This window comes from Chiloscyllium punctatum, chromosome 9, assembly GCF_047496795.1.
Source record: "Chiloscyllium punctatum isolate Juve2018m chromosome 9, sChiPun1.3, whole genome shotgun sequence".
In the NCBI taxonomy this organism is placed as follows: Eukaryota; Metazoa; Chordata; class Chondrichthyes; order Orectolobiformes; family Hemiscylliidae; genus Chiloscyllium; species Chiloscyllium punctatum.
In genome coordinates, this window is record NC_092747.1 from 438,697 (window position 1) to 464,860 (window position 26,164).

General features: G+C 45.1%; 1 protein-coding gene across 2 annotated transcripts in view; it reads right to left on the reverse strand.

The window, feature by feature from the left end:
- LOC140481056 (protocadherin-16-like) overlaps window positions 1–26,164 on the reverse strand; it is a 367,181-nt gene that overhangs the window by 62,783 nt on the left and 278,234 nt on the right. For both annotated transcript variants that reach the window (XM_072576651.1, XM_072576652.1), the window contains 5 exons: window positions 24,659–24,816; window positions 23,058–23,901; window positions 16,151–16,390; window positions 14,468–14,593; window positions 13,097–13,306 (listed from right to left, as the gene is read on the reverse strand). In XM_072576651.1, the coding sequence (XP_072432752.1) occupies window positions 13,097–13,306; window positions 14,468–14,593; window positions 16,151–16,390; window positions 23,058–23,901; window positions 24,659–24,816 (1,578 nt within the window). The remainder of the gene's footprint in view (window positions 1–13,096; window positions 13,307–14,467; window positions 14,594–16,150; window positions 16,391–23,057; window positions 23,902–24,658; window positions 24,817–26,164) is intronic.

Here is a 26,164-nt window from a genome sequence, read left to right on the forward strand (position 1 = left end):
ACAGCTAAAGTGAAGTTGGAAAAGCACAGCGGGTCAAGCAGCATCTGAGGTGCAGGAAAATTGATGTTTTAGGATGAAAGGCTTTTGCCTGAAACAGCAATTCTCCTGCTCCTCGGATGATGCCTGACCTGCTGTGCTTTTCCAGCACTACTCTGATCTAAACTCTGATCTCCAGCATCTGCAGTCCTCACTTTCGCTTTGCTAGAGTGAAGTTTTCACTCTGAAGGTGCAGAGGCTGCAGGGAGCTGTGTGACCACCAGAAGAGGTAAGGGTGGAAGGCAGATAGTGCACGGTTTCCCTTTGGCCAGTCCCCTCAATAACAGGTATATTGCTTTGGATACTTTTCGGGGTGGATGACCTTTCAGGGGCGAGCAGCAGTGGTCAGGTCAGTGGCATTGTAATCAGCTCTGAGGCCCAGAGGGAAAGGGTGCAGTCGGACAGAGTGATACTGGTAGGACACTCAGTCATGAGGGGGACAGACAGGAGATTCTGTGACCACAGAAGAGACCCCAGGATGGTATGCCAGGGTGCCAGGGTCAAGGATGTCTCTGAGTGCTTACAGACATTCTGAACGGGGAGGATGAACAGCAAGAAGTCATTGTGTACATTGCTACACATGACATAGGTAGGCAAAGGGATGGCATCCTGTGAAATGAGTATAAGGAATTCGGTAAGAAGTTAAAAAGCAGGACATCAAAGGTAGTGATCTCCAGATTACTCCCAGTGCCGTGTGCCAGTGAGGATAGACATAGAAAGATAGGCCAGATGGATGTGTGGCTGAGAAGCTGATGGAGGGAGTAAGGTTTTCAGGTTAGATTAGATTAGATTACTTACAGTGTGGAAACAGGCCCTTCGGCCCAACAAGTCCACACCGCCCCGCCGAAGAGCAACCCACCCAGACCCATTCTCCTACATTCACCCCTTCACCTAACACTACGGGCCATTTAGCATGGCCAATTCACCTGACCTGCAAGTTTTTGGAGTGTGGGAGGAAACCGGAGCACCCGGAGGAAACCCACACAGACACCGGGAGAATGTGCATTCTTGGATCATTGGGATCTCTTTTGGGGTAGAGGTGAGCTGTCCAAAGGGGACGGGGTTGGACTTGAAGCAGAGAGGCACCAGTATCCCTGCGGGGAGATTTGCTTGTCTTACCCCGGAGGGCTTAAACTAGTTTGGCAGGGGGTTGGGACTCTGAATAAGCGAGGGACCATCGGCCAGTCAGGGGAAAATACATCAGCCATCGAGAGTAAGTTTCCCATTCAGGATATCCAGGGGCACAGTCAAGGGAGGGAAAAGACTTCCGGTTTAAAGGGCTTTTATTTCAACGCACGAGGCCTGTCTGGTTAAGCAGACGAGCTCAGATCATGGATTGGCTCTGGGAACTGGGATATTCTAGCCATAACAGAAACATGGCTGAGAGAAGGGCAGGACTGGCAGCTCAGTGTTCCAGGATACAGAAGCTACAGGCGTGACAGAAGGACAGGTAAGTGAGGAGGGGGATTTGTCCTTTTGATAAGCGAGGACATAACGATAGTGTTCAGAGAGGATACTCCAAAGGGGTCATCAAATGAAGCCATATGGTCAGAACTTATAAACAAGAAAGGGGTTGTGATTGTATTATAGACTGCCAAATATCCAGCAGGTACCAGAGGAGAAGATGTGTGGAGAGATTGCAGATAGCTATAGGAATAATAGAGGACTACTGGTTAGAGATTTTAATTTCCCCTGTGTTGACTGGGCCACCCAGAGTGTAAATGACCCAGATTTGTCAAATGTGTCCAAGAAAGTTTCTGAAATCAGTATGGAGAGGGCCCAACTCGGGAGAGGGCCCAACTCGGGAGAGGGCCCAATTCGGGAGAGGGCCCAACTCGGGAGAGGGCCCAACTCGGGAGAGGGCCCAACTCGGTCGGGTGCAACAATGGAGCTCCTCTTCAGAAACAAGGTCAGGGGCAAGTGACTGAAGTGTCAGTCGGAGAGCACTTTGGGTCCAGTGACCATAACTCTCTTAGTTTTAACATAGTTATGAATAAAGATAGGACAGGTTAAGGTGCTAAACTGGAGCAGGGTCAATTTTGGGGCCATGAAGCGGCACGGTGGCACAGTGGTTAGCACTGCTGCCTCATAGCGCCAGGGAACCGGGTTCAATTCCCGCCTCAGGTGACTGACTGTGTGGAGTTTGCACATTTTCCCCATGTCTGCTTGGGTTTCCTCCAGGTGCTCCGGTTTCCTCCCACAGTCCAAAAACATGCAGGTTAGGTGAATTGGTCATGCTAAATTGCCCGTAGTGTTAGGGGCAGGGGTAAATGTAGGGGAATGGGTCTGGGTGGTTGTGCTTCGGCGGGTGGTGTGGACCTGTTGGGCTGAAGGGCCTGTTTCCACACTGAAAGTAGTCTAATCTAAACTAGCTGAGGTCGATGGGGTGAGTCTGTTTGAAGGAAAAGGAACGACTGGCAAATGGGAGGCTTTTAAAAGTCTGATATGAAAAATCCAGGGCCAGTATTTTCCTGTTAGGGTAAAGGGAAAAGCTGGCAGGTTTAGGGATCCCTGGCTGACGAGGGATATTGAGGGTCAAAAAATGTGCTGCTGGAAAATTGCAGCTGGTCAAGCAGCATCTGAGGAGCAGGGGTGTCTCCTGCTGTGCTTTTCCAGCATTACACTTTTTGACTCTGATCGCGAGCAATGGCAGTCCTCACTTTCTTTGAGGGACATTGAGGCTCTGCTCAGGAGAACAAAGAAGGCATACATTGGGTATAAGATATTGGACTCAAGTGAATCCCTAGATGACTATAAAAAGTGTAGGAGCACACTTAAGAGGGAGATCAGAACAGCAAAAAGAGGAAATGAGATGGATCTTGCAGATAAGGTTAAAGATAATTCCAAGAGATTCTATAGCTATATTAAAACTAAAAGGGTGTCTAGGGAGAAAATAGGTCCCTTAAAGATCAGCATGGCCATCTGTGTGTCCAGCCAGAGAAGGTGGCAGTGATTTTTAATGAAATGTATCTCCTCAGTGTTTACTGAGGAGAGAATCATGGATGCTAAGGAATAAGGGAAACAAGTCGGGATGTTTTGGACTGCATACACATTACCAGAGAGGAGGCCTTTGCAACCTTAAAGTGCATTAAGGTGGACAAATCCTCTGGGCTTCATCAAGTCCATCCTCAGTCACTGTAGGAGGCTAGGGAAGAAATTGCAGAGGCTCTTGCAGAGAGTTTTGCTTCATCTTTAGCCACTGGTGAAGTCTCGGAAGACTGGAGGGTGACTAATGGTGTTCCATTGTTTAAGAAAGGTAGCAAGGACAAGCCAGGGAACTACAGGCCAGTGAGCCTGACACCAGTGGTAGGCAAATTGTTGGAGAGGATACTGAGGGACAGGATTAAACAACATTTGGATAGACAAAGTCTGATTAGGGATAGTCAGTGTGGATTTGTGCATAGGAAGTCATGTCTGACAAATCTTTTAGAATTTTTTGTAGGGGTAACCATGAGGGTAAGGCAGTGGATGTTATCTGCATGGACTTCAGTAAGGCCTTTGACAAAGTCCCACACAACAGGCTAGTCAAGAAGGTTAGGTCACATGGGATCTAGAGAGGACTAGATAATTGGATTCAAAATTAGTTCGATGGTAGGAAGCAGAGGGTGACGGTTGAAGGTTGTTTCTTGGACTGGATGCCTGTGACTAGTGGTGTGCCACAGGAGCCGGTGCTAGGTTCTTTATGATTTGTTATTTGTATAAATGACTTGGATGTGAATGTACAAGGCATGATTAGTAAGTTTGTGGATGATACAAAATTAGGGGGTATCGTTTATAGCAAAGAAGGTTATCTAAAATTACAGAGGGATCTTGATCAGATGGGGAAGTGGGCTGAGGATTGGCAAATGCAGTTCAATACAGATAAATGTGAGGTGTTGCACCTTAAAAAGTCAAACCAAGGTAGGACTTTTACACTAAATGGTAAGGTCCTGAGGAGTGTTGTGGAACAGAGGGACCGAGGATTACAAGGTCTTAATTATTTGAAAGCAGCATCACAGGTAGACAGGATGGTAGAGAAGGCATTTAGCACACTGGCCTTCATCTATCGAGGCATTCAGCATAGGAGTTGGGATGTTATGTTACTGCTTTATAAGGCATTGCTGAGGCCGCACTCTTGGAGTATTGTGTACAGTTTTGATCTCCCTGTTAAGGAAATGGTGCAAAGAAGATTTACAAGGATATTGCCAGATTTAGTAGGCCTGAGGTATGGAATCATAGAATCCCAGCAGTGTGGAAACAGGCCCTTCAGCCCAACAAGTCACACTGTCGCTCTGAAGAGTAACCCACCCAGACTCATTCCCCTACCCTATAATCCTATATTTACCCCTGATTATTGCACCTAACCTACGCTGCTCTGAACACAACGGGCAATTTAACATGGCTAATTCACCTAACCTGCACATTTTGGGATTGTGGGAGGAAACTGGAGCACCCAGAGGAAGCCCGGCAGATATGGGGAAAACGTGCAAACTTGGCCAAGACAGGACTTTATTCCTTGGAATGTAGGAAAATGGGGGGATGACCTTATTGAAGTGCATAAAATTATGAGGGGCATAGAGAGGATGAATGCATATAGTCTTTTTCCGAGGGATGGGGAATTGAAAACTAGAGGGCATAGGGTTAAGGTGACAGCGGAAAGATTTAAGAAGGACTTGAGAGTCAATGTCTTCACACAGAGAGTGGTGCGTATATGGAATGAGCTGCCAAAGCAAGTGACTTAGGCAGGTACAATAGCAACATTTAAAAAAATGTTTGGATAGGTACATGGATGGGAAAGGTTTAGAGGGATCTGGATCAAATGCAGGCAATTGGAACCAGCTGAGTAGGCACTGTGGTCAGCATGGACCGAAGGACCTGTTTCCACATTGTGTCACTCTAATTCAAAATTCACAATCTGTCACAGCGGAATTTGAACCTGGGCTCCCAGATCATTATTGGGGAATCACTAGATTAATACTCTAGTGATAATACCACTAGGCTATTGTGACACACTCTCATGGTCACACTCACATCTGCAACATTACTCCAAATATCTCAAAGCATGCTAAAGAGGACATGGCCTCTACCTTAATGGTAGGAGTAAGACAGATGAGTTCAGGGCATGTATTGACAGGTGGAATTGTGATGTTATGGCTATCACAGAGACATGGCAGAGAGATGGCCAGGAATGGCAATTCAACATTCCAGTGCATAGGATCTTCAGGCAGGATAGGAGAGGATGTAAAAGAGGAGGTGATGTCATATTATTCATTAAAGAGGGATGATATCTTAGACGGGTCTTCAAATGAGGCTTTGTAAGTAGAGTTTAGGAATTAAAAAGGACAGTAGTCACACTGCTGGGAGTTGAGACTGTGGTGCTGGAAAAGCACAGTATCTGAGGAGCAGGAAAATCAATGTTTCGAGCATAAGCCCTTCATCAGGAATGAGGCTGTGCTTTTCCATCACCACACTCTTGACTCTGATCTCCAGTATCTGCAGTCTTCACTTTCTCCCATACCACTGGGAGTGTATTATAAGCCCCCAAACAATCAGCAGTCAACTGTAGATATGTTCTATGTTTAGAAGTGGTAGATTTTTTGAAATGTATTCAGGAAAGTTTTTTATACCAACATATAGATGGTCCACCAAAGAACAGTGTAATGCTGGACCAAATTCTGGGAATGAATCCAGGCAGTGAGAGAGCATTTCAATGATAGCGACAACAACACTGTTATGGAAAAGGAACAAGATGGTCTGGAAAAGGGGGTTTTGGATGGGGGGAGGCAGATTTTATTAAAATAACAAAGGATCTGGCCAAAGTGAATAGCCCCTTGAATGTAAATCTATAGCTGAACAGTGGGAAGTTTTTGAAAAGGTACTGGACAGAGATCAGGCCCAACATGTTCCCTTCAAGGTGAAATGTAGGAGCAACAAGCCCAGAGAATCTTGGGTGTCTCAGAATGTTAGGACTGGATAAAAAGTAAGAGAGCGGCTTTTGACAGATACAAAGGGAGGCTATAGTGGCCTATTGAAAGTGCAGGAGGAAGCTTAAGAAAGCAATTAGGAGTGCAAGGAGGATGCATGATAAGACTTTAGTGGGTAAGATTAGGGAGATTCCCAAAATAACCTACAAGTACACCACGAGCAAGAGAATAACAAGCAAAAGAATTGGGTCTATTAGGGACCAAGGGGGGAATCTGTGTGTGGAGCTGGAGGACATTGGGAGAGAACTAATCCAGCACTTCACATCTGCCTTCACGTGAGCAGATTGACATCAGAAATGAGGAGTCAGTGAAGGTTTTGATTAGGCTTAAAGTGGACAAATCCCCAGGACTGGATGAGTTGTATCTCAGAATGCTGTGGGAGATGAGGGACGAAATTACAGAGGCTCTGACTCAAGTTTTTAATTCCTTCCTGGCCACAGGGGACTGGAGAATAGCTAATGTGGTTCCACTTCACAAGAAGGGTGGTAAGGATAAACCAGAGAATTACAGACTGGTGAGTCTCAGATCAGTAATAGGGAAACTATTGGAGAAAATTCTGAAGAAGAATTAATCTCCACTTGGAGAACCGAGGCTTGATTGGGGTAGCAAGCATGGCTTTGTCAGAGAGAGGTCACGTCTCACAAATTTGGTGGAATTTTTCGAGGAGGGCACCATTTATATTGGAGGGTAGAGGTAGAAGGCTATGTGTGTGACTGGAGCCTGGTGTGAAGTGGGATCAGCACTGGCATTCATAAATAATGGAGATGGTGGTGGTGGTTGGGCGGGGGGGGGGGGGGGGGGTGGGGGGGTGGGGGTGGGGGTGGGGGGGGGTGGGGGGGGGTGGTGGTTGGGCGGGGGGGGGGCGGAGGTGGGGGCGGGGGGGGGGTTTGATAAGTCAGTTTGAGGATGACACAAAGGTCTTAACTTACAGGTGGATATCAACGGATTGGTCAGGTGGGTATTTAATTGACAGATGGAATTTTATCAGTCGTGGCACAGTCATGGCACAGTCATGGCACAGATTATATAGGCAGGGATACTATGTTGGAGTTGTACAGAACTTTGGGGAGGGCCCAGCTGGAGTACTGTGTGTAGTTCTGGTGTCCACTCTGTAGGAAAGATGTGCTTTCAACGGATGGGAGTATAGAGGAGATTCACCAGGATGTTGCCTGGAAATGGAGCAGGTTAGTGATGAAGTGAGGCTGGATAAACTCTGGTTATTAACCTTGGAGCAGAGGAGGCCAAGGGGGACCTGATAGAGGTGTATAAAATCATGAGAGGCATGGACATGATGGGTAGAAAGCAGCTGTTCCCCTTAGTTGAAGAATAGGACAATGGCATACATTTTGTAGATGAAAGGCAGGAGGTGATTTGAAGAAAAGCTTTTTCACCCAGAGGGTGGTCGGTTTCTGGAATGCACTGGCTGGGAGGTGGCTAGTTGAGGTGGGAACCTCACAACCTTTAAGAAGTACTTGGACAGGCAACTGACATGTCATAGCATTCAGGGATGTGGAGTAGTGTAGAAAAGTGGGACTAGTGTAGAGTTAGAGCAGTTTTGCTCACTTCAGATATGATGGGTTGAAAGTCCTCTTTTGTACTGTATGATTCTATGGGGGCAGGTCCTGATGGGAATCCAGACACAGGAGGACCCACTTTTATAAATTTATTCATGAGATGTGGATCTCACTGGTTGGGCAAACACTTACTGGCCTTTCCTAGTTGTTCATGGCGAACTCTCGTATTGGACCACTGTGGGCCACAAGCTGTAGTTTGACCTACAATGTCATTTGGGTAGGAATTCTAGGAATTATGTTTCTGTTCTGGTTCAGTTTCTGTAATAAGATCAGGAGCTGATGGCCCTGGGGGAACCCAAACTGGGTGTCACTGAACAGGTTATTGCTGAGCAGGTGCAGCTTGATAGCAGTGTTGATGGAACCTTCCATCACTTCACTGATGATCGAGAGGAGACTGATGGGGCAGTAATTGACCGGGTTGGATTTGTCCTACTTTTTTATGTACAGGATATACCTGGGCAATTTTCCACATTGTCAGGTAAATGCCAGTGTTGTAACTGTACTGGAAGAGCTTGGCCAGGTGAGCAGCAACTTTTGGAGTACAAGGTCTTCAGTGCTAATGCGGAATGTTATCAGGGCCCATAGCCTTGTCAGTATTTAAAGCCTCCAACTATTTCTTAAAATCACGTGCAGTGATTCAAATTGGCTGAATACTGGTATCTGTGATGCTGGGGACCACTGGAGGAGGCTGAGATGGATCATCTACTTAGCAGTTCTGGCTGAAGCGAAAGCTTCAGCCTTATCTTTTGCACTAATGTGCTGGGCTCTTTCATCATTGAGGGTGGGGTATTGGTGGAGCCTCTTCCTCCAGTGAGTTGTTTAATGGTCCACCAACATTTATGACAGGAATTGGTGAGACTGCAGAGCTTAGATCTGATCCGTTGGTTGTAGGATTGCTTAGCTCCATCTATCACTTGCTGTTTACACAAGTAGTCTTGTTTGGTGGCTTCATCAGGCTGACACCTCACCTTTAGGTTTGCCTGGTGTTGCTCCTGGCATGCCCTCCTGCACTCACCATCGATGCCCTGGATTGATGGTAATGGTCGTGTGGGGCAGATGCCAGGCCATGAGGATGCAGATTGTGCTGGAGTACAGTTCTGCTGCTGTTAATGGCCCACAGCAGCTCATGGATGCCCAGTCTTGAATTGCTAGATTGGTTTCAAGTCTATCCCATTTAGCACGGTGATAGTGACATACAACACAATGAAGGTTATTCTCAATGTGAAGACGGGACTGTGTGTTGGTCACTCTTACTGACACTGGCTGGACAGATGCATCTGCAGTAGTTCCCTCCATATAGGAGTCATCCCTCACGATTGAAAGATTGCATATCACTCCGCTTTATAAGAGGGAAAAAGACGAAAATCAGGGAATTGCAGACCAGTTAGCCTAACATTTATGGCGGGGAACCTGTTGGAGTTTATAATCAAAGATGGCATAACTGAACAACTTGAAAAATTTCAATTAATCAGGAACAGTTGTCATGGAATCATGACAAGTAGGTCATGCTAACAAACCTCATTAAAGTTTTTGAAGAGGTGACTAAGGTAGTGGACCCGGGCATGTCAATGGATGTTGTTTATATGGACTTTCAAGAGGTGTTTAACAAGTTCTCATAAAGTTCCACGTAGGAGACTGTTAATTAAGGTTGATGTTCGTAGAACTGAGGACACGGTTGAGAAATTGGATAAGTGGCAGGCAACAGAAAGTAAGGATAAGGGTAGGTGCTCAAACTGCCAGAATGTGACCATTGGTGTCCCACAGGATCTATGTTAGGGTTTGAATTGTTGACATTATTTATTAACAATTTGGACAATGGCATAGAAAGTCATATATCCAAATTTGTTGAGGACAAAATGTTAGTCAGTATTTTAGACAGTGAAGATGATAGCATAAAATTACAATGGGATGTTGACAGAATGAGTGAATAGGTAAAACTGTGGCAGATGGAGTTCAATGTAAGCAAATGTGAGGTTATTAATTTTGACTGAGAAAAGGATAGATTAGGGCACTTTCTCGACAGTATCGAGTTAAATACAGTGGATGTCCAGAGAAATTTGACAGTTCAGGTGCATGGATATTTAAAATGCCACAAACAGGTGCAGAAAGTAATCAAGAAAATGAATGGAAAACTGCCTTTTATATCGAGAGGACTGGAGCGCAAGAATGCACTCATTATGCTGCAGCTATACAAAACTCTGGTGAGACCCCACTTGGAGAATTCTGAGCAGATCTGAGCTCCACACTTTAGGAAGGAGATACTGATCTTGGAGGGAGTACAACATAGGTTTACAAGAATGATACCTGGACTTCAGGGGTTAAGTTATGAGGAGAGATTAGAAAAATTAGATCTGCTTTCTCGAGAATTTCAAAGGATAAGAACTGATCTCATTGAAGTCCTCAAGATATTAACAGGAAAAGACAGGGTCAATAGAGATAATCTATTTCCGCTGCTTGGGGATCTTGGAACAAAGGAGCATAGTTTGAGAATTAGGGTCAGAGCATTGAGGAGAGATGTTAGGAAGGATTTCCACAAACAAAGAGTGGGTGAGGTTTGGAACCCTCTTCTGTAAATGACAGTGGATCCAAGATCAGTTGTTAATTTTAAATCTGAGATAGATATATTTTTATTAAGCAATGATATTAAGGGACAAAAACAAAGATTGCTGGAAAAACTCAGCATGACTGGCAGCATCTGTGGAGAGAAATTGGAGTTAATGTTTCAGGTCCAGTGACCCTTCCTCAGAACCAGGGGGGGGGATCTGGGCCAAAGGCAGTAAAATGGAATTAAACCACAGATTAGCCATGATCTCATTAAATGGCAGAACATGCTTGATTGGTCTATTCCTGTTCCTATGCTCCGACATTCCTACATTAGTGAGGATGAGGTGAAATATGTTCTTCCTTCTTGTTGGCTCCCTCACCACCTGCTGCAGACATTAAAGAAAAAAAATTGAATGTGGCAATGACTAGTGGTAAGTCAGAGGGTTGGAAAATTTTAAAAGCCAACATAGGTGACTAAAAAAGATGACTAAAAAAAAATAAAGAGGGAGAAAATAAACTTTGAGGCTAAATTTGTAAGAGCCAGACAGCAAGAGCTTCTTTAAATATATCAAAAGGTAAAGAGAGAGATCAAAGTGAATGTAGGGCGCTGAGACAATGAGGTTGGAGAAATAATAATGGGCAATAAACATTTCACATCAATCTTCACAGTGGATGACACAAATTTAAATAATCCAGGCGTAAAAAGAAGAGAAGAAACAACGATAATAACGATCACTGGAGAAAAAGGGCTCAGGAAACTATAGGGCAAAAGATCAATTAGTTGCCTGACCTGATAGAATGCATCTTTAGATTTTAAAGGGAGTAGCTATAGAGATAGTGTGTGCACTGGAGTAATCTTCCAGGGATCTTCAGATTCTGGATAAGGACAAGAGGATTGGAAAACTGCCAATGTTACACCTTTCTTTAAAAAGGGGAATGGGCATAAACAGATAATTATTGGTAGGTTAGCTTAACATCTGTAATTAAGAAAATGTTAGACCTGTTTTAAACTCTGCGATAGCAGAGCCTTTTAGAATGCATCATATGATGAAGCAGTCATGTCTTCATGAAGGGAAAATCATAACTGACAAATCTATTAGAACTCTTTCAGGAGGTAACAAGCAGGGTAGATAAAGGGGAAGCAGTGGGTGTGATGTATTTGGATTTTCAGATGTTTAATCAGGTACCATACATTAAGTTACATAATAAGATAAGAGTTCATAGTGTTGGAAGTGATATTTTAGTATGGATAGGGGACTGGCTGACTAACAGAAGGCAGAGAATTGGAATAAGGAGGTTGTTTTCATTATGGATGCCACAGGGCCCAGTGCTAGGGCCACAATTATTTACAATAAATATTAAAGACATGGATGAGGAAAGTGACGGCACAATAGTCAAGTTTGCACATGATACAAAAATGGCTGGGCAGGCAAGTGGTGAGAATGACTCAGAATATACAGAGGGATGGAGAGATGTTAGGTAAGTGTTCAAAAACATGGCAGATGCAATATAACATGGGGAAATGTAATGTTCTGCATTTTGGCTGGAACAATAGAGGAGATGAATATTATTTTAATTCTGAAAGATTTCAGAAAGCTACAGAACAGAGGGATTCGAAGTCCTTGTCTATGAATCACTGAAGCATCCACCTTAAGTGAGTTATCGGGAAGGCAAGTGGAACGTTGGCCTTTATTTCAAGGGAATGGAGTATAAAAGTAGGGAGGTTTTGCTAAAACTATACAAGGTACTAGTCAGCCCACAGCCGGAATACTGTGAACAGCTTTGGGCCCCGTGTCTAAGGAAAAATAAACTGGCATCAGAGACAGTCCAGGAAAGGTTCCCTCGGCTGATCTGGGGATGGAGAGACTGTTCAAAGTTTGTGAGAAGATTCGTAGCTCGGGTGCTCGTTGTTGTGGTTCTGTTCGCTGAGCTGGGAATTTGTGTTGCAGACGTTTCGTCCCCTGTCTAGGTGACATCCTCAGTGCTTGGGAGCCTCCTGTGAAGCGCTTCTGTGATGTTTCCTCCGGCATCTATAGTGGTTTGAATCTGCCGCTTCCGGTTTCAGTTCCACCTGTCCGCTGCAGTGGCCGGTATATTGGGTCCAGGTCGATGTACTTATTGATTGAATCTGTGGATTCACCATACATCAAGAGCATTTCTGAACAGCTAGATTACTGAGACCACTAGGACTCATAACAGCACACAAACCAACAGCCACTCTCAGACAACAACTCACCAGAACGAAGGACCTGATACCCAGCATGAGCAAATCCAATGTAGTGTACAAAATCCCATGCAAGGACTGCACAAAACACTACATAGGACAAACAGGAAGACAGCTAACGATCCGCATCCATGAACACCAACTAGCCACGAAACGACACGACCAGCTATCCTTAGTTGCCACACACTCAGATGACAAGCAACATGAATTCGACTGGGACAACACTACTATTATAGGACAAGCCAAACAGAGAACGGCCAGGGAATTCCTAGAGGCATGGCATTCATCCACAGATTCAATCAATAAGCACATCAACCTGGACCCAATATACCGACCACTGCAGCGGACAGCTGGAGATGCAGAAAGGCTGTTTCCCCTTGTGGGAATGTCTGGGACCAGAGGGAATCATCTCAGATTAAGGAGTTGCTCATTTAAGATCCTGATAAGGAAGAATCCCTTCACTCAGAAGTTTGTGAATCTGTGTAATTCTGTAGGAGCTGGTCATTAAGTATATTATTAAGCATATTAAGTATATTTGAGGCTGAGATAGAGAGATTTTTAATCAGTAAGAGGGGAACCGAGGGTTATGGGAGAAAGGCAGGAAAGTAGAGTTGAGGATTATCAGATCAGCTGTGATCTTATTGAATGGTGGAACAGACCTGATGGGCCAAATGGCCTACTCCTGCTCTTGTTTCTTTATGGTTATATGATGTTATGGCACTGTAAGCACACCACAAACACTTTTTCAATCTTACCAATGATCTCATATTGCACACATCCGTTCTCCCCCGCATCCTTATCTGTTGCCTTCATTGTGAAGAGTGGGACTCGCTCCTGGTTTTCTGGAACTTGCAGCTCGTACACATCCTTCTCAAACATAGGCTTGTTGTCATTCTCATCTTCGATCTTGATGGAAACTGTCACTGTGGCAACATTGGGGGGGCTCCCACTATCTTTAGCATAAACTACAATAAACAGTCTATTAGTAAACAGAAGCAACGAGGTAGAGAATGAGAGATAAAGAAGGTGAGAGAGACTGTAATAGAGAAATGAAGAGAGAGAGAGAGAGAGAGCATATGAACGAGTTGGGATAACAATAGGCACAGTATTGAAAAGGGGAGAACAAGAAAGGGGACAGTGAGACAGCCAGAGAGAGGGAGACAAAAAGACAGAGGCAGCAAGTGTTCACAAGAATGTTTCCCGAGATGACATGCTTGTCCTAGGAAGGGACTCGAAACAATTTGCAAGTTTAGATAAATGAGAGGCAACCTCAGTGAAACATTAAAAATTCTTAAGAGGCTTGACAAGGAGATTGCTTCCCCAAACTGGGAATCTAAAACAGAGAGCTCAGTGTAAAGATTAAGGACTGAGATGTTGAGGAACGTCTTCAATCAGAAGGCTGTGAATCTCAAGAATTTTCTACCCTAGAAAGGTGGGCAGTCTACGCTGTTTAGGCTTGGATAGACAGAGGTCTGGTATCAGGAATTAGGGAGGGATACAAGGCACAAGCAGGAAAACCAATCTAGACAGAGAGAGTGTGTGGGAGAGAGAGTGTACAGGAGAGAGAGCACGCAGGAGGCACAGCATGTGGGGGAGAGAGAGAGCGCGCACGGGAGAGAGAGAGAGCACACAGGAGAGAGAGAGCACGCGGGAGAGAGAGAGAGTGCACGGGAGAGAGAGAGAGCACACAGGAGAGAGAGAGAGCGTGCACGGGAGAGAGAGAGAGCGCACGGGAGAGAGAGCACACGGGAGAGAGAGAGAGAGCACACAGGAGAGAGACAGCACACAGGTGAGAGAGAGAGAGCACACAGGAGAGAGAGAGCATGCGGGAGAGAGAGAGCACACGAGTGAGAGAGAGAGAGAGAGGGCACACGGGTGAGAGAGAGCACGCAGGAGAGAGAGAAAGCACGCGGGAGAGAGAGAGCATGCAGGAGAGAGAGAGCACACAGGAGAGAGAGAGAGAGCGCGCGTGTGGGAGAGGACAAAGAAAACAAGAAAGAGAGAGAATGAGAGGAGAGAGAGAAAAAAAGTGACAGAGGAGAAGAGAGAGGAGGGAGAGAGACAGAGAGGTGGGAAGAGGAGGGAGAATGGTTTGGAGTTCTTTCATAGAGTTACTGGTCACTTACCTGTGAGTTGGTAGTGATCCTGTTGCTCTCTGTCTAAGGATCGGCTGGTTGTTATTACACCGGTCACTGGGTCAATGGAGAAGCTGTCATCCACCAGCCCTCCATATCTCAGGAGACCATTTAAACCTACAGAAAAAAAAACCACAGCTCAGACTGACAAAGATCAACATTAGAATAGACACAATGGACAAGGTTTACAAAAATAAACATGGAACTGAGTCCCCATCACCCAACCTTCAATCTGTGCCCTCTTGTCACTTTTCCCATCATCCTTCCTGTCACCAACTCCATCATCCATTCCATCCTTAATGGCTAATGTCCAACTGCTCTGCCATCCATCGCTATGAAGTGTTTCAAGGGTTATTAAAGGCACACACCAACCCACTCCTCCAAGATTGCCTTGATCCACCACAATTTGCCTACCGTCATAATAGGTCCACAGTAGCTACCATCTCCCAAGGTCCTAAACCCAGCCCTGGAACATCTGGATACAAGGACACCTTCATCAGACTCCTATTTATTGGCTTTAGTTCCAGCATCAACCCCATAATTCTATCCAAACCCATCTCCAACTTCTGAGACTTAGGACTCTGCTCCCCACCTCTGGAACTAGATCTTCAACTTCCTGACCCACAGACCGCAATCAGGAAGGATAGGCCATAACATCTCCTCCACAATAATCCACAACACCTGCACCCCCGCGAGGCTGTGTATTCAGCCCCATACTATATTTCTTTTACACTCATGACTGTGGCCAAATTCAACTCAAATTCCATTTACAAATTTGCTGATGACACCTCAGTAGTGGATTAGATCTCAAACGATGAGACAGAGTACAGGAAAGAGGTAGACAGCTTAGTGGCATGGTGTAAAGTCAACAATCTCTCCCTCAAAGTCAGCAAAATAAAGGAGCTGGTCATCACATCATGAAGTGGAGCGGTGTAAGCGGTGTACATCCCTCTATCTGTAACATGCGTGCTGAGGTAGAGATGGTCAAGAGCTTCAAGTTCCTTGGAGGAAATATCACCAACAATCTATCCTGGTCCATTCACATCAAAACTACAGTCAAGAAAGCACATCAATGCCTCTACTGCCACAAATTCCAGAGGAACTTCAGCATATTGACAATGACTCAACAATTGTTATAGATGTACCATCCAGCTTGGTATGATAACTGCTTCTCCAAAGAACGCAAGAAATTACAGAGAGTCATGAACACAGCCCAGTCCATCCCACAAACCAACCTTCCATCCATTGGCCCCGTCAACACTTCCTGCTGCCTCAGAAAAACAGCTAACGTCATTAAAGAACCCTCCCCACCCCAGTTATACTCTCTTTCATCTGGCAGAAGACATAAAGGTTTGAAAATACCTAACAGAGTCAAGAATTGCTTCCTCCCAGCTGTTATCAGACTTATGAATGGACCTTTTATACATTAGAGTTGGGCTTTCTCTGCACCTTCTCTGTAGCTGTAACACTATATTCTGCATTCTGTTCTATTACCCTGATGTACTTAGGTAAGGAATGACTTGTCTCGGGAGCATGCAATACAATACTTTTTAATGTGACAATAATAAACCAAATCAAATCAACCTCTCTGTCATCCACTCTGTCACCATTAACTCTCTGACCCTCACTCGTGCCCAGCCTGACTGCTGATGTATGCAGTGGCTGCTTGGTTACCTTGGTCTCTGTCGGTGGCGTGTATCTTAATGACCTGGGTGCCAGCTGCTTGATTCTCCAGGACACTGGCTTCGTAAAGTTTCTTATCAAATGTTGGTACCTCATCATTGACATCAATCAACTGAATGTGGAGCAGCTGGGTGGCTGAACGCCGGAATGTTCCATGATCTGAGGCCTCAATCGTCAGGTTAATCCAACTCTGCTCTTCGCAATCCAGTTCTTTCACAATGGACAAAGCCCCTGCAGTCAAACAGAAGGGACTATTACTGACCAATCACATTGCTCCCAGGAATACTGCAGGTCAAGGATTAGGGGTCAGGGTTCCTGGGAATATATTATTGACATCTGGGATATTGAAGAGTGGGGACAAATGGGGAGATGTCAGTGTGACTGAGAGTTAATGGCAATTGTTGGTGAATCTCCACATCCTGTAGAACCTGCAACAGTTACTGCAGCTTGAGCTTTGGTTTCGGAATCTACCCACAGCAAATGGACTTTAGTGTTCAGGGAGGCAGCAATGGATGGACAATAAATGCTGGCCAGTTTGTAATGAGGGAGGAGGGTCTCAGCTGTATGGGTGTGGGGGACACAAATAAGACAAGAGCCATAGTGACAGCAGATTTGACAGTTACAGCAACACACAGCTGTTTCTGCAGCCACAGACCATAGGATGGTGTGTAACCTCCTGGTTCCAGCTACAGAGCGCCCTGAAGGGGAAAGGTGATTACATGGAGGTTGTGATACACGTCGGTATCAATAATATAGGCATAAAGATGGATATGGTCCTGCAATCAGAATCTGGGGGAGCAAGTAGGATCTCAAATGTAGTAATCTCCAGATCACCTACGAGTGCCTTGTGCAGGAAATGCAGGAATAGGAGGGTAAGGCAAATGAATGTGTGGCTGGAAAGGGGGCAGGAGGAAAGACTTCCAGTTCCTGGGAGAGCTGGGACTGGCTCAGGGAAGATGGCACCTGTACAAGCCAGGCAGGTTACACCTGAATACAGCTGAGAGTGAGGTGCTTTCAGAACCGGTGCTTGTGCTACAGGACGGGGTTTAAATGAGGTGAGGGCACTGTAATCAGGAGAGAGAGGAAGGGAGTAATACCAGGTGCTCAAAATAGAGGGCAGATAGCACTAGACCTGAGAGCAGTGAGTTAACCACCTGCAGCAGGATGTGCTCACTGAATAAGACAAGAGGCACTACCAGACCTGGCTTTTGGGAATGAGGTGGATTGAGTGGATCAGGATTAGAGAAAGAAGTTAGATTTGAGAAAAGGTGAGAGGGGAAAGATTTAAAAGGGACCTAAAGGGCAACTTTTTCATGCAGAGGGTGGTGTGTGTATGGAACGAGCTGCCAGTGGAAGTGGTGGAGGCCAGTTACTACATTTAAAAGGCATCTGGATAGGAGTATGAATAAGAAGGGTTTGGAGTGGCCAAGTGCTAGCAAATGGGACTAGATTAGGTTGGGATATCTGGTTGACATGGATGAGATGGTTTGAAGGGTGTGTTTCCATGCTGCACATCTCTATGACTCGATTACTCTAAAAGCAGAAAGAGAAGTAATAGAAAAGTAGACACAAAAATATAAGACAGACAAAGCAACAGCAAGAATCAGCAGAATCAATGGGCTCTTGGAATGCACATCCCATTGACAACTAATCTGATGGCTGCAACGCACAAACATAGGCCAATGGATATGAGTGAATTGTCAGAGATGTAGCTGAGATTGGCAACTGTATATCTAATACTTTCTACGTTTAGGAGAGAGAAATGAACAGGAAAACGAAGTGAGGTAACACTTCTCATGTGGACAACATCAGGACATGATTGAGGGACCATAGCCCATGGAGGAGCACTTAACAAGAAGGACGATAGAGCTGAATACATTTTCTCTATTTATTCATTTTTCTGCCTTTATATTCTATGTTTTGGGGTTTTTTTTGTGTTTTAAGATGGCGCTGGAGGGTGACGACATTATATAACACTTTTTACTGTATTTTGTAACAAAATATATGTGACAATAAATAAATCAAAACAAATCTTAACCACTTTATCCACTTGAGTTGCCATATATGGACTTGCACCCCATTATCCCCACAGTCCCCTCCAGACTGATCTCAAAACTCTGTAACTTTAGTCTTGACTCCACCCTCTGCAACTGGATCCTCAGCTTCCGGACCCACAGACTGCAATCAGTGAAGATAGACAACTGCATCTCCTCCACAATAACCCTCAAACTGGAGCCCCCAAGGATGCTTTCTCAGCCTCCTCCTGTACTCCCTGTGTTGCCAAATTCTGAAAGAACGCTATCTATAAGTTTACTCAATGACACCAAATGGTAGGATGGATATCAAACTACACTGAGTCAGAATACAGAAAGGAGATAGAGGGCTTGGTGATGTGGTGCAATGAGAACAACCCCTCTCTCAACATCGGCAAAACTAAAGAACTGATCGTTAACTTCAGGAAGAAAGGAGGACACACCCCCCCATCTACATCAACGGAGCTGAGGTGGAGAGGGCGGAGTGTCAAATTCCTCAGGGAGAATTGAAGTGTTCAGCCGTCGAGTTGGTGGGTGCGGGTGTCACAGAGATGTTCTCTGAAACGATCCGCAAGTTGGCGCCCTGTGTCCCCGATGTAGAGGAGACCACGTCGGGTGTAATGGATACAGTAGATGACACTGGTAGAGATACAGGTAAAGTTGTAACAGATGTGAAAGGATCCCTTGGGGCCTTGGACAGAGGTGAGGGGAGTGGTGTGGGCGCAGGTTTTACACTTCCTGCAGTGGCAGGGGAATGGGGTGTAGTCTGGTGGGGGGAGTGGATCTGACAAGGGAGTTGTGGAGGGAATGGTCTCTCCGGAACGTTGATAGGGGTGGGGAGGGAAATATATCCCTGGTGGTGGGGTCTGTTTGTAGGTGGCAGACGTGGCAGAGGATGATGCTGCCTGGCCGAACTGGTCCTCACCCTTAACAACTTCTCCTTCCAATCCTCCCACTTCCTCCAGACAAAAGGGGTAACCATGGGCACCTGTATGGGCCCAGCTATGCCTATCTCTTTGTCGGCTATGTAGAACAGTCCATCTTCCGTAATTTCACCGGCACCACTCCCCACCTCTTCCTCCGCTACATTGATGACTGCATCGGCGACACCTCGTGCTCCCATGAGGACGTTGAACAGTTCACCAACTTCATCAACACATTCCACCCCGACCTTAAATTTACCTGGACCATCTCTGACACCTCCCTCCCCTTCCTGGAACTCTCCATCTCCATTAACGGTGACCGACTCAACACGGCCATCTACTACAAACCCACCAACTCCTACAGCTACCTGGACTACACTTCCTTTCACCTTACCTCCTATAAAACTGCCATCTCGTATTCCCAATTCCTCAGCTTCCACTGCATCTGTTCCCAGGATGACTAATTCTGCCTTAGAACATCCCAGATGGCCTCCTTCCTCCAAGATCACAATTTACCTTCCCACGTGAATGATGATGCCCTCCAGCGCATCTCCTCCACTTCCTGCACCTCTGCCCTCAAATCCCATCCCTCCAATGCAACAAGGACAGTATCCCCCTGGTCCTCACCTTCCATCCCACCAACTTCTGTATACATCGTATCATCTTCCGCCACTTCCGCCACCTACAAACAGACCCCACCACTAGGGATATATTTCCCTCCCCACCCCTATCAGCGTTCTGGAGAGATCATTCCCTCCACAACTCCCTTATCAGATCCACTCCCCCCACCAGACTACAGTTATCCGTACTGTTCAGTAACAACATTGATAATAGCATAAACAGTCAAATATCCAAATTGCTGATGACACAAAATTGGGCTGCTTTGTAAACAGTGTTGATGACAGCATGAAATTACAGCAGGATATTGATAGATTAGACAAATGGGCAGAGCTGTGGCTGATGGATTTTTGTATTGGCAAGTGTGAGATTATCCATTTCAGACCAAGAAAGGGTTGATCAGAGTATTTTTCAGAAGCACATAGTTAAATGCAGTGGACCTCCAATCAGATTTTGGAGTTCAGCTGCATATCTCTTTAAAATGCCATGGAACAGATACAGAAAATAATTAAGAAAACTAATGGAATTCTGGCGTTCATATCTAAAAGGCTGGAATATAGCGATTCAAACATTATACTGCAGTTATACAAAACCCTGGTCAGACCTCACTCAGAGCACCATGGGCAGACCGGGGCACCACACCTGAGGATGGATAGATTGGTTCTGGAGGGAGTTCAACGCAGGTTTACAAGAATGATACCTGGACTTCGGGGGTTAGGTTATGAGGAGAGATTAGAAAAATGAGGCATGGCTTCTCCTGAATTTAGAAGGTTAAAGGTTGATCTAATCAAGGTCTTCAGGATATTACCAGGAAGAGACAGGCTTAATTTAGATAAACTATTCCCACTGGTTGAAGATTCTAGAACCTGGGCATTGTCAAAGATTTTGAGTCAGGTTATTCAGGAGATTTGTTCAAAAGCACTTCAACATACAAACAGCAAAAGAACAGAAGAGAAGTGCTGTCCAGGAACAGGCCCTTCGGCCCTCTAAGCCTGTGCTGATCATCTTACCTCAACTAAACTAAAAAAACAAACCTCCTGCCCTTGTTTGGTCCATATCCCTCTATTCCCTCCCTATTCATAGAACCATCCAGATGCCTCTTAAATGTCACCAATGTACCTGCTTCCATCACCTCTTCTGGCAATGTGTTCCAGACTCCTCCCACTCTCTGCATGAAAAACATCCCTAGCACATCTCCCTTAAACTTTTCCCCTCTCACCTTGAACCTGTGCCCCCTTGTAATTGGAACTTCAATTCTGGGAAGAAGGCCGCTGACTCTCCACCCTATCATAATGCCTCTCATAATTTTGTAGCCATCTGTCAGGTCTCCTTTCTCCAGTGAAAACAATCCCAGTCTTTTTAACCTTTCCTCAGAGCCAATCAGGTCCTTGAGACAGACAACATCCTGATGAAACTTCTCTGCACTCTTTCCAAAGCTTCCACGTCCTTCTGGTCGTGTGGTGACCAAAACGGCACACAATACCCCAAATGCAGCCTAACAAGAGTATTATATCACTGCAACATGGTCCGCCAACTCCTGTACTCCATGCCCCGGCTGATGAAGGCAAACATGGCCACCTGTGTTCCCACTTTTAGGAACTGTGGACCTGCATGCTCAGATCTGTCTGTGTGTTAATGTTCCTCAGGTTTCTGCCATTTACAGTATAATTCACACTTAAATTAAAGAGTAGTGGAGGTTTGGAATTCTCTTCCTTAAAGAGCGGTCAATGTTCATTCAAGTGTTAAATTTAAATCTGAGATAGACAAATGTTTATTAAACAAAGGATATGGGCCCAAGACAGGCATAAAGCATGGTCACAGATCAGCCATGATGTTATTGAATTGCAGAACAGGCTTGAGGGGTTGAATGGCCTATTAGACCATAAGACCATAAGACATTGGAGCAAAGATTAGGCCGTTCAGCCGATCAAGTCTGCTCCACTCCATTCAATCATGACTGATTGGTTTCTCAACTCCATTCTCCCGCTTTCTCCCTATAACCCTTGATCCCCTTAATACACAAGAACCTATTTATCTCAGTCCTAAATATACTCAATGACCTGACCTCCACAACCTTCTGTGGCAATGAATTCCACAGGTTCCCCACTCTCTGGCTGAAGAGGTTTCTCCTTATCTCCGTTCTAAAGGGTCTTCCCTTTACTCTAAGGCTGTGCCCTCGAGTCCTAGTCTCCAATGGAAACATCTTCCCAACATCCACTCTGTCCAGGCCATTCAGTATTCTCTAAGTTTCATTAAATCCCTCCCTCATCCTTCTAAACTCCATCCAGTATAGACCTAGAGTCCTCAAATGTTCCTCATATGTTAAACTTTTCATTCCTGGGACCATTCTCATGGACCTCCTCTGAACATGCTGCAGGGCCAAAATTCATTTCTGATGTTCCTAATTCAAAGAGGTGACAGAAAGCAAAAGAGAAAAATATAAATACAGGAAATGATAACTGGACCATGACAGGAAAGGATAGAAAGTATAAACTTTAGTGAAAGCTCGTAAATAAGATGAGAATTTACAAAGAGTAAAAGGATTAAACTAAAGGCTCTGTATCTGAATGCAGTCAGCAATGGATGCACTGAGAGTGTAAATACAGATGAAAATATAGAGTCTAAGTAGAAACAAACTTAAAAACAAAATAAATGAATAGGCCACATGGCTGATCTGATTTTAACCTCAACTCTACATTCCTGAAAACCTCCAATCATCTTTCAGCCCCTCAGTAATGAACAGTCTCATGTTGTGGAATAGAAACAGACCATTTGGCTCTTTGATAATCCCTTTCTATACTGATTTGACCAAACTAAACCTCACTCTCCTACCCACCCCTATAATCCTTTAATAATCTTTTCTGAAAATAAACAACTATGTAAATTCCTTCATCTGATGGGCCTGCACAAAGGTGTCATTATAGGAGCAGGTGCAACCTGAATCAAAATCTCCTGGCTCAGAATTAAATTCACTCCCAACGTGTCACAACAGCCTCAAATGAATAAGTACAATCTGATAGCAATTACAGAGACATGGCTCAATATGTGGGGTAGCAGGTTCACTCGAGGATTTCAAATTAAATGAGATGGTAATGTGAAGAGGGAATGTGCAGGGCCATGGGGAGAAGGCAGGGGAATGGTTTAAGGTGAATTACTCATCCAGTCAGTGGGACATGATGGGCCGAATGGCATCCTCCTGTGACAATTCTGTGAATAATAGTGTAGTTTGATGTAAATTGAAGGCCATTAGAGGTAATTGGGGTTACTGAAAGGGCATCAGGCATCATTGGTGATCTCTCTGAAAGATGGTCCTCAACTACTTACCTGTTGTTGGGTTGAGTCGTAACTTGTTAGCCCCCAATCCAGATTTGATCCGGTAACTGAGTCTGCTGTTCTCTCCCAGGTCAGCATCCTGGGCAACGATGTAAGAGATGATATTACTAATGGGCTGGTCCTCCATGACCTGGAGCACTGATGGAGACAGGAACTGGGGCTCATTGTCATTTTCATCAGTCACAAAAACACGGACTGTTACAGCTGAGGATTTCCGCTGGGATCTCTCCACTGTTTGGTCCATGGCTTGTACCACCAGCAGGAAGAATGGAGTGGTCTCCCGGTCAATAACTGCTGCTGCTGTCAGTGTTCCAGTCATGGAGTCAATGTGGAGGAAGTTCCCAGGGGGTGTTTGCTGGAGGAGAGTGTATTGGACCTGGCTGTTGGGACCACTTCCATCTTTATCAACTGCCTGGAAGGTGTAGATGGAGGTACCAACTGCTGCATTCTCATTGATGACTAGAGTGATGGGGTCCTCAGCAAACTGTGGTGCATATTCATTGCGATCCTCAATATTGATGTCGACAATGGCGAGAGTGCTATGGGGGAGAGCTGTACTCAGGTCATCAATTGTAATCTCCAGTTGGTAATGTGATCCCAATTCGTAATCCAGCTCCTGGGCCAAGTAAATTTTACCTGTGAATCTGTCCACAACAAATCTCCCATCCACATCTGTTCCACCCACCAGGGTATATGTCACCTGCCCATTGGCACGACTCGATTGATCCTGGGAGACCACTGAACCAATGATAGAGCCTGGGGCTTTCCCTTCCATAGAACTGAAGGTAAATGAGTTGCTGCCAGACTGAGGCAGGCTGTTGGCTGAGCTCAGTACCTAAAGGGTGAAACACATTGGGGTTAGAAGACAACCACTGCAGGGCAACTAGATAAAACTGTGACAGGACACGGTGCTAATGGAGTGAGGTGAGACCCTGGGAAAGGAGCAAGCTCATCTTCTGCAGGGACACAAATCACTGGAGTAGGACTTCTTCCCCACCCCCTGCCTCCAGACCTGAGCACCTGAACACATCCTTCCCTAACCCCTGAAGTAAATGTGAAGTTATTCGCTTTGGGAGGAAGACAGATTATTATCTGAATGGCTATAAACTGAGAGAGATGAAAGTGCAACAAGACCTGAGTGTCCTCCACACCAGTCACTGAAGGTAAGCACTGCAGGTGCAACAGGAGGTGAAGAAGGCAAATGGTATTTTGGCCTTCACAGCGAGAGGATTTGAGTAATCGAGCAGGGATGTCTTTCTGCAACTGCATTATCACTGGAGTCTGGACTGTTAATCCAAAGACCTAGATCATGTCCTGGGGACCTGGGTTGAATCCCAACATGGCAGATGGTGGAATTTGAACCCACAGCAATGTGGTTGACTCTTAACTGCCCTCTGGGCAATTAGGCAGGGGCAATAAATGCTGGCCCAGCCAGCGATGCCCATATCCTGAGAATGAATAAAAGAAACAGTTGGCCTTGTTTGTGGAATCATCTGTGTGTTCCTGCCTAAGATCTGGTTCATGCATCAACAGTGAACATTCTGGATGCTGAAACAATTCATTTTCACACCAACTGGGAAAAGTATGTTCACCTGGACACGGATAGCGAGCGACGTGGTCTGGGGTGGATGCCCACGGTCACTGGCCAGAGCTGTCAACTCGTACTCATGTCTCTCGAGCCTGTACAACACTGTGGCTGTCCGGAGTTCACCAGAGGTTGGGTGAAGAGAGAAAAGCTGGGCCCAGGGTCCTAGAGACAGACAGAGAGAGAGAGAGAGAGGGAGATGAATTAACATGATATAGGAGCATCAGAAGCTTGCTTTCCATGATGGAGAGAGAGAGATCACATTCCCCTTCAAATAACTAAGAATCAAGATGAGTCACGCTGCCCTTTCAGGATGTGCCATTTGATTGGATTATGGTTTCTCTGTATCTTGGTATGTTTTACCCTCACATCAAAAAACTATAGAAACCAGAGAAGTGTGTTACAGCACATTCAACCCATTGTTTATGTGCTGGCTAAATAAATTAGCTGCCATTCTCACTTTCTAGCCCAGCTCCATAACAGGCTCCAGTTCTTCAGGGACTGATCCAAGCTCTTTTTAAGTGAGTTGAGGGTTTCTGCATCAACCACCAAACTGAGCAATTAATTCCAGATATTTACCATTCTCTGGGGGAAGAATACATTCCTTGTGTCTTTTCTAATTCTTCCACGAATCATATTCTGGGTATTCCAACATGGAGGATGGGAAAACATTGTGGCTGTAAGAGCTGTTCCTTTTTTTGAGGTATTTTAGGTGTCGGAGCTGATTTCCTTAAATTCCAGGAGCAGTTATTATTGTTTTATAAGGAGTTGCATTATTTTTGAACTTTGAGGAAACAAAATCAAAATAACAGCACTTTAAAAAGGAGGAAGAGAGACCAAGGTAGAGATCACATGGTCAGAGAGGGAGAGAGAGAAAGTAACCTATACTGCTGTCTGACCCAGCAGTGAATCTGCACAGTTACTGCCTTTGCTGTTTGAGTTCAAGTATCTCTGGACATCAGAGTGCGCCTGGGAAAAATGAACAATCAGCAAAATTCACAGCTGACCTTGGAGGAACCTGTGTAGGAGAGCTCACAGCACAGGAACAGATGAGACATAGTTTTTACTGGTAAACTTGCTTTTTTTGTGTAAATCTACAATAGTGACTAGAGGGGTTATTTTTGGCTATATGTTTTACTGAGAACTGTCTCCTGATTAAAATGTAAAATTATAAAACATAGGTACTAAGCTTGCCTGAGCAGTAGGACTATGGTATTTTCTGGGTCTAGAGATCGTTAAAACGCAAAGAAGGCCTTTAATAGAGTGATGCATTCTTCCTGTCGGATGTGGGAGTTTATGGAGAGTTTTCATGTTACTGATGATTATGTCTGCAGAAAATGTCTTTAGTTGTGAATCTTATTGGATCACATGAATCAGTTGGAGCAGCAGTTAGAGGCAATGAGGAATTTACAGGAGCTAGGAGGTGTGATGGATAGTGGTTATAGGAAGGGAGAAAAATGCAGATGCAGTCAGGTAGATGGGTTACCTCCAGGAAAGCTAGGAGAGGGAGGCA